Here is a 9,601-nt window from a genome sequence, read left to right as displayed (position 1 = left end):
AGTATGTACTACTGACGTGGCATTGAATAGGCAATTGAAGTGGACATTTACTTGGTCAAAGAATTATTAATGAATGACATCGTCACGAGTTTCATCTTCTTATAAGTCCATTTGGTGGATTTGCATTGGTTGGAATGATGGCCAACAACGGGCTTATACGTGGCCCAGCCAGAGGCTACCACGTGGCAGCGCCGGAGGCCACCAAAATGTTGCATAGACTGAGTGGGGGTAGCGGGGTCGAACCCGCAAACTCCCAACACACAACAAACGCAAATGCCAATACACCATGACTGCGGTTATGAACAACATATGTTTGCAAGTTATATTTAATGTTTAATGACGCAATAGTTTGGGGTGGGTGTGGACTCAACCATCCATGTAAATGCTGCAAATTTAATCACCAGCATTCACCATAACCGTCAAGGAAGCCTGCTCGTTGAGGTAACTACCAACATGTGAGCACTCTGCCAACATTATATGTGGCAGCTCAGAGGATTGCCACTGCCTAACCACCTGGGGTAACCGCCTGGGGTAACCGCCTGCATGTGAACACTCGCATAACATTTAATTTAACTGCTAGTGTGTTTTAGTGGGACAATTACCGGTCCCACAAATCTGCCCAAAAATTGGGAAATTTGTCACTCCGATAGTGGAATTTTGGGCAAAAATGCAAGTTTGTTACTAGATTTTGGGAAAAATGTAGAGCGAATAGTGGGAAAACTAGGAGAGGTCATAACTTCTCCAGTTTTCGATGAAATTGTATGGAAAAAGAGGCTAGGTAGCCATTTATGAAAATTTTGGAGTCATTGGAGCAGGTTTTAGAAGCATTTGAGCATTGTAAAAACATTTTTTTACACATTTGAGCATAATAGAGAGGCCTAAGCCATTGGAAGCTGGACCAAGGAGACATAGCCCATGAGGGGTAAACTCCTCCATCATTTTCATGTTGTGATGTGTTTTTGGTGATGTTTTTGTACATTTATATGTTGTTTCTCAGTCTCTTGTTTATGTTAAAATTCCTCATAAAATTAACATAAAAGCTTAGTTTTCACTTGAAAAACTCATGAATCCTTAAGCACATAAATAACATTTTGTTTCTAATCTGAGGAGGATCTTAGCATAAAAAAACTAATATTCTTAATCATATCAGCCCTCTACTTCAATAAAAAGACCTTTATGGCTCAAAGATACTCTTGAAGATGTTGAGAAACATATTGGACCGAGAGGGACATTTCGTGAAAGCAAGAAGCCAAATATGTACCAAGGGTACTTAGCTACCATGAGTACCATTGTACAATTAGAGCCTTGTACATTCTAATAAGTTGTGAAGAAGTATGTTTGGAAGGATGTGATGAACAAGGAATATGAGTCGATCATGAAGAATGATATCTAGGATGTGGTTCCTAGACCGAAGGACAAGTTTGTGATCACTTCAAAATGGCTCTACAAGATCAAACATGGAGCTGATGGGAGTGTTGAAAATTTCAAGGCCATATTTGTAGCTCGAGGCTTCTCTCAAAAGGAAGGAGTAGACTATGACGAGATCTTTGCACTAGTTTCTCGATATACCACCATCCATTCAATCATAGCCCTTTCTACGTCGCAAGGATGGAACCTACATCAGATGGATGTCAAAACTTCCTTCTTGCAAGGTTCTCTTAAGGAGGAAGTATATGTGGAACAACTCAAGGGGTTTGAGGTTCAAGATCATGATACACATGTATGTAGGTTGAAGAAAGCCCTATATGGGTTGAAGCAAACCCCTAGGGCTTGGTATAAGAGGATGGATAACTATGTTATGAAGCTGGGTTTTACAAGAAATGATGCTGACCTGAACATATACTTTAAGGTTGAAAAGGACAAACCTCTGATTCTGGTCCTTTACGTACATGATCTCTTTCTCACAAGTGATGACACTCTCATTCATCAATGCAAGAGGGAAATGGCTTTGGAGTTTGAGATGAGTGTTTAAACTTCCCCTACCCGGACACATGCATGTAGGGTGAGTGGTTCACCTTGCCCTACGATTGACATATGCATAGGATGAGTGGCTCACCTTCTTGTATGGCATATGAGCAGGATGAGTGGTTCACCTTCTCTTGTTGATGCCCCGACACACATCCTACCCATAGAGTTTGACACTCAGGGGAAGTACCTCTCATCTGGCCAATGAGTTGGCAAAATATGGTACGCATCATGTACTGATGTACTCCCTATGACTAGGATGCATGGTGTCCAACAACTTGATACGGGATCAAGGACTGAATTTTGTCAGTGGAGAGTGGTTTGATCTTATGAATCACTCTCGATCACTTCTTCTTCATTATTACTTCATGGTTCAACATAAAAGAATAATGCAATGATGGCAGGATGGTAAAATATGACAGGTTGGCATAATGATGTCAAGTGGAAGTCTCCCGAGTTGAGAGGGAGTGTTAAAATTGGCAACTAGGGCCAACTTCCACCTTAGGAAATCTCATATGATAGAGATTATTATTGCATTGGATTCCTCTTTCCGAGAGCTACAATTTTGATATAGATATCATCTCATTCTCACAAACAGAAATTTAATTTTGAATTTATTCTTTCTCATGGTCAAATTGTCAAGGTCGGCCTTAGTCAAATGTAGGCTCACGAAGCCCAATGGATGTGTCTCCTCACCCTCAACGAATTGTATAAATAGGAGTGACCCTTCTCTCATTTGGACACTCATATCTCATCACATCATCTTCTCTCTCTTGTCTTGATTGGTGCGTACACTTGGAGGTTCTCTCTTCTTTGCACATGTGGAAGGAAGACAGATTGCAAGAGGTTGTAATTTCTTTGATTAGGGCAGCATTGACCAGTGTTGACTTGGACACTTTTACCAAGCATTCACTTATGTTTTTGGGCCAAATTTGATCTTTTCAGGCCACATTCTTTGACACAAAATTTGAATAGATTGGGGATTGTTTGAGTTTATTGACTGTAACGTTAACTTTTTGTTTTGACTGTAGCAATTACATCAAGGTTAGTTTGGGTTGACCGAGGTGTTTTGGCTTGACTTTGACCCTCTTTGGAGGCCGCATTTTTTGCTAAGGACCAAGATAATTAAAGGATGATTTAGGGTAGCTTTAACCCCCGTTGACTTTCTGGTTAGCCTGCATTGACTGTTGATTTAGTAGATCTGTTTTGGGCTTGTATTTATGATATTTGTACTCTCTCTCTCTCTCTCTCTATTGAACTATTGAAGAATAATAAGAAACTTTTATCAAAGGATTTCCCCACATTAGGGTTTGTCCCTGGAATCTGCAACATATTGTGTCCTCTTGTCTTGGCTTGTCTTCTACATATGATAATATGTTTTATCTGCATTTACTGTCAATGTTTATAAATTAATGTGACTGCTACTGGATATAATTACAAATTGTCATTGGGGTGCTAAAGGAACATTGCAGTAAATTATGCCTAAGCATAGAACATACCATTGTTATCTAAATTTAATAGTTATTAGTCCCTCATTTAAGGGAAAATAAGTACATTAATATACGAATACATCAATAATACATCTTATAGTACCAATGTTAGAATGTTACCAAAGCTAAATGGGAAAAAAAAGAGAAGATGACGACCCAAACCTAGAGAAACTCAAATAATAGTGGAAATCAGTTCATCCAAATTGGATCATTATATTGTTTGTCATCAATATCGATGCTTTTAGAGTGGAAAAAGAGGAGGAATCAACTCTCAATACCATTTTCACTAGCGGGACCCAGCTTGGCAAATTGGTGTATGAAACCTTCCGGGAGCATTTTGAGGCATCAAACAACCTTTTCTGGGGGTAAAACCTTGTTGATTTCGAGCAATACTTTCTTTTCCTATTATATACACAAAGACCTTTCAAACAATGCAATAATCGTTTTAATCAGATCTCGTATGTGAAAGTTATGCCACTCAAAAGTTGACATTTTGATTTCCACCACCATAATTCGCGAGGATGCCACGTGAGGCCCCATTATTCATGAAAAATGTGCTAGCCACGCGATTACGATGTAGAATAACTTAGAAGAGTCTATATTGTAACTCGGGTTATGAGTTGAGGTAGTTAAACCTAACCACTAGTAGGCTATTAGGATGTGTTGTAATCGAACCATTAGGAGGAAAAGGGGTTCCATTCTTTCAAGTGCATTTGTTTCATCACTGAGTAAAAAATGGCCAAGAGGGATAGGAGGTAGAGCACATGGATAGGATTTCATGTGCACTGTAGAAACCCATGGGCCACTGGCCATACTTCTTTATAATACTCACAACCATATTTCCATTTAGAGAAAGAGAGCTGAGAAACCTCACCTTCCAGTTGGGTTTCCCTCCCAAAAAGGTTTCTTGAGTCATATCTTGTGTCAAATGTGTGTGAGTTTTTTTTATGTTGCTCTCTATCTTCTCCATAGTTTTAATTCACATGCATACAATATTAAGAATAGTCTACATATCTATAAATCTAAAGAGAATTAAAATTGAAATAGTGTAGATCTTGGATTTTTAATCTTAGATTTGAACTCTCCAATGGAATATCCACAGTAGTTTATGGATCATGAGCTCTAAATAGAAATTCCCATACTATTTGGAAAGAAACCATAAACGCACATAGTTGTTGAAGGAATCTACAACACTAAAAAAATTGAGTACAATGGTCTCCATGTCATAATAAGGGATTAAAGTCCAACCAGAGAGAAACCATTTGTTCAGAAAATATTGATGCGAATGCCTATTAAATACAAGGTGACCGACCAATGATGAAAGTACTAGATACAAAGTAACCCACCAATAATGAAAATAAACACAAATATACTAATATATTACTAATAATATGAATAAAGATAATGAAGTCAAGCCCCAAGAGTTAGCTCAATTGGTCAAATCAAGTGCCTCACCAATGGGAGGTCACAGGGTCGAATCCCGAAAGCTCTTGGGGTTAGGTCAATAAATAGGCCGAGGGGTGTTGATGCCTTTGGGTGCGTCCACTCAGTATTGAACAACCCTGGATGTAGCGGCTACCCACTGACCCGGGTATCCATGAACCAGAAGGAAAAAAAATATATATAATGAAGTCAAACACCAAAAAAAACCATTCAGCCAAGGGAAATCATCACAACCCACTAATACAATTAGATCATCAATGAGTAAAGTGGGTATTAAACCTCTATATCAAGCACTAACAATACGGTCAATAGAAATATATCCATTGAAACAAAGACACTAGGAATACGGTCAATAGAAATAAATACATTGAAACAAATGCAATAATGAATATTTTCAACCAATATAAGATATATAATGAATGAATAAGACAGACTCAACTGAAGGAATAGGCGAAGCTGGAAAGGGTGATGCAACACTTCCCTTGACATAAGGAATGAGAAGGCATGTACTAACTTGAGTAGCAATCATTTCCAAAAGAAATCATGGGAGATTACTCCACTCGGTTAAAATTAGGACACATAGGAGAGTGAAAATTGATTATCAAGATAAGTGTTTCAAAACCTACTTGTATTATTTGTGATTCAAAACCCACTTGGATTATTTAAAACAAAGGGCGCACAATGCATTCATATAATCAGTCAGATCAGGGCAGAGACGTTTCAGCAATTCCTAGATCGGAAATAGCTGTAACTCTACATCTGGAGAGGCATCTACGTCCTCCTTGTAGTTTAAATCATCCACGTAATCATTCGAACATTCAGCGGGCGTGCGTCGACCCAGAAAACATCTCGTTTCTAAAAGGTTGTTACCAATTTGAATGTTTCCTCCTCCATCTCTATTCTTTTTTGTAGCTGCAGGACCACTTAAATCTGTTTGTGCGGACACGGAATTACTTATATTGAAGTCCTCCCATTGGAATGACGGTTTCCAGGGCCATCTGCTACTTTTATTATAAGCAATATTGTCGACGGCATGTGACAAGCCTTGTGCCTGCTGCGCGCCGGCCATGGCTATCAACATCTTATCATCGTCTATTGCTTGAATAACTCCTCCTGCGCTTAAACTAGTACCACAGAAATTCATGTGCTTTCTTTTCAAATGTTTCTTCATTTCTTCGATTCTGTCCAACAAAACCAGAAATTCCTCCACGTCCCCTTCACTTTCCAATGCTGTCCGGGGGCGTTTGCATCTCTCCATTTCTTCTATTTCATTTTGCGATGCTGATCGGTTCGGAAAGCATACCGTTGGTCCCGGCGACATCCATTTCGGTACCTTGGAATTCATCACCATAGGCCGTACTAGTAATAGCTTATTTTAAAAATCTTCTTCCTTGGTTCAAGAAAACACAATACATGAATCAATCCAAGCAATTAAGAGAATACAGTCTATACAAAGGGAAAAACAGAGGTATGAACTTTAGATCTCACCTGAGTATTGTTGCAACTAATTCGATTTGAAAGGCAAATGGAAACTGCAAACCTCCCTGATCATGCGCTCGTCACATGGCTCTCTTATATTTATGGAGAAAAGGGTTGAAGAAGGGAGATAACGTAAAGCTGGCAGCCACTTTCACTGTCGATTCTTTCTTGTCGTCATTGATAGAATCATTGTATCTGTGTATAGGGAAAAGGGAGTCACGGCTTACGAGGCAAAATAAAATAGAATAATAATTAAGGATAGGAATTCACGATTCAAGAGTAAAAAAATTAGAATACTGAGGCAGGTTCAGCTGGAAACATGAATACTGCGGGAGGTAGACCGGTAAACATCACTGGATGTACATGTAGATTTGTGGGACAACAAAAAGTAAAAAAAAAAAAAAAAAGTGAATCCCACTCTCTTTCCGTCCCACTCCCACCATCCATATGACGTCAGCTGTGACGAGTGTATATGTATGGGAAGGCCTATTTCGTTAAAAACAAAAATTAGTGTGGTTGAGAAATGATAAAAGTTTCTCTTCCGTTATCCAATCCAAGTGAGCTCCAATGTTAAATGTCCGTGAATTTGCATTTATTTAAAAAGGTGTTTTGAATTTGCATTTATTTGAAAATATTTTTTTGTGCTTGAATGATAAGTCGTCCTCCACTCAAACTCTATTCTATAAACAAAACAATGGTCAGCATGCCCCTTATTTCCAACCAAAAAAACTAATTTTCAGGAAACAAATAATATTGTGATATTGTATTAAGTCATTTCCTGTAGATAACCATGTAAGTGATGCTGTAATAAGCATGGTAACATTTTAGTTTAAGTGTGGTTGTAATGTAATATTTTGACTCAATGATATAAAATTAAAATAATAATAATTATTATTATTATTAATAAAATATTTTTACTCAATTAAATTATCTAAAAATAAAATAAAATAAAATAAAATAATATTTATATTTATAATTATTTTAATTTTAGATTTACAAGTGTTAAGAGGGATCAATTTTTTTTTCACTCTAATAAGGTTGCATCTCAAGAAATTGGACCTCTTTAAGAGATTTCTAGATCTTGAATTAAGATAATTAATTAAGATGGACGTAAAATGGTACATAACACAATGACCAATACTACCAATTCTAGGAAAATACTTTCCAACAAATAAAAAAATAAAAATAAAAATTGTAAAATGTGTTTGGTAAAAATATCATTGAGAAAATAATTACAAAATTTACTAGGTAATTAATATTTTCATATATTTAATATGAGTAATGAAAAATAATTTAATTATCAAAAAGCAATGATAAGAATCCACATAGTTTTAAATGGTACTTGAAATTGTATCACCGCATTAAGGTGAAAAAGACCTATTCCTCTATGAGTTTGTTTGTGCCATTTTAAACATATGTGAAGATAAGTAAAAATATTCTCATTTAGAAAACAACTTTTGATTTAGTAGATCAATAAATTTTTAAATCTTGTTCATTTAACATTTTGGATATCTCGTGATGGATTCTTTAAATCTATTTTCATTCTCTATATAAAACATCATCATAAAATTATAATTTAATGTGAACTTCCGACTAGCAGAATTATGTAAGTTAAATGGTTGATTAAGGGAGATAAGCTTACTATTAGGTATTTATCAATATTTTTCTTATACATATAGTTATATATCTCCTCTCGAGAATTGGACAAAATTCATCATACAATATATCTCTTGTTCACAACAAACTATTATAAGAATGAAATATGGCCTTGCTATGTTATGTGCAAAGGACACAACTCTTATAGCCGTCAAAATTAGATATTTTTTAATCTTAGGGACTATTCATTCTCAACAACAAAGGTCAAAACCATTATATCGAGGCTCATCATGTCACTTACGGGAACTGAACTTGGGCAGGAGGGTTCCAATCACTCCTCCTAACGACCCAAAATAAACTCATTTGAATGGAAAATAGACATACATACATACATACAAATATATATATATATATATATATATATATATATATATATATATATATATATATAGCGAGAGAGAGAGAGAGAGAGAGAGAGAGGGGTTTACCACCTTCAACTAAATTTATGGGGTTCACACCGCATAAATTTTAACTCGAATGACTAACTTTGTGGATGATATATAAGAGGTGTTAATAAGAGAAGATTTAGATCCACCTATCCAAGGATCCATGGTTCACAAGGTTAAATCCTTTTTGGAAGGCCTGTATATACTTCTTTTGCACAATGCTACAACTCAAACCTACAACTCGAAAGATTCACAATGAAATTGTGATCCCGAGAAATTTCAAATGGAAACTTAGAGTTAAGATCAAGCTTCTTTACACATAGAGTAAATTTATTAGTCATCAATTGAATCATAGAAAAGTTTGAAAACATAGAGGCATAAGAAAACACAAAATTTTGATGATTTGATTAATGGAGGATTGCAAATTTTGCATTATACGTAGTCTCCTTCTTAGGCTCATTCTTTCTCTCTCTCTTCTCATGTCTTAATAAACTCTACAAATTTTCCCTTTCTAAATTCTTTCATTACATGAGAAAAATATACTCTCATAGCCAAGTCTTCAAACCAATTTAATCTATTTCTAACAACTCCCTTTTTTTCATAAGTTTGTCCTTATTTTTATTAACTAAATGAAAAGCATCCTAACTCAATAACAACATAGATTCCTTATAGATTATATTTAGAAAATATTACAAATTAAAAAAAAAATTAAGGGAATTAACTCCCTTTGCTGAAGGAGGTTGACCTAAGGAGGTGAAAATTAGTTTTTACAAGAAGATGCTCCAAAATCAGATTCTCAAGGACAAAAAAAATGTTCATGAGATCCTCAACATTTGTGTCGAAGTTGGTAATATATATTATTGTCATCCAGTTGGCATCTTCTACTGGCTAGTTCTTCCATTTAACCAAATACTGAAAATATCATTTACCTTTGGTTCTCTTAGTTATTTTTTTCTCTAGCATTGCTTCAATTTCATTCTAAACTACTCTTGCTAATTATTTATTCTGTTTTCTACTCTAATATCCATCACATACAAGCTCATTTGTTGTAACACTCTCTATTTTCTTAAAGGGACATAGATCTGCTATGTTGAAAATTAGCGAAATCCTAATATAACATGGGAGCTCTAGTTTATAATAATTAGAATAAAACTTCATTAAAATATTACATGGAACAATTTT

At 35.7% G+C, this 9,601-nt stretch overlaps 1 protein-coding gene across 1 annotated transcript; it reads right to left on the bottom strand.

The window, feature by feature from the left end:
* Positions 1-5,492: 5,492 nt before the first annotated feature.
* Positions 5,493-6,459, bottom strand: LOC149152945 (uncharacterized). The gene is made up of 2 exons (XM_089445422.1): positions 6,387-6,459; positions 5,493-6,288 (listed from the first exon to the last, which is right to left on the bottom strand). Exon 2 carries the CDS (start codon positions 6,247-6,249, stop codon positions 5,629-5,631), a length of 621 nt encoding a protein of 206 aa, XP_089301548.1. The 5' UTR covers positions 6,250-6,288; positions 6,387-6,459; the 3' UTR covers positions 5,493-5,628.
* Between the last annotated feature and the right edge of the window lie 3,142 nt (positions 6,460-9,601).

Source organism: Pinus tabuliformis, chromosome 9 (genome assembly GCF_031772625.1).
Source record: "Pinus tabuliformis cultivar Carrire ecotype Pingquan chromosome 9, CPIR1, whole genome shotgun sequence".
In the NCBI taxonomy this organism is placed as follows: domain Eukaryota; kingdom Viridiplantae; phylum Streptophyta; class Pinopsida; order Pinales; family Pinaceae; genus Pinus; species Pinus tabuliformis.
This window is presented reverse-complemented; position numbering and strand designations above follow the sequence as displayed.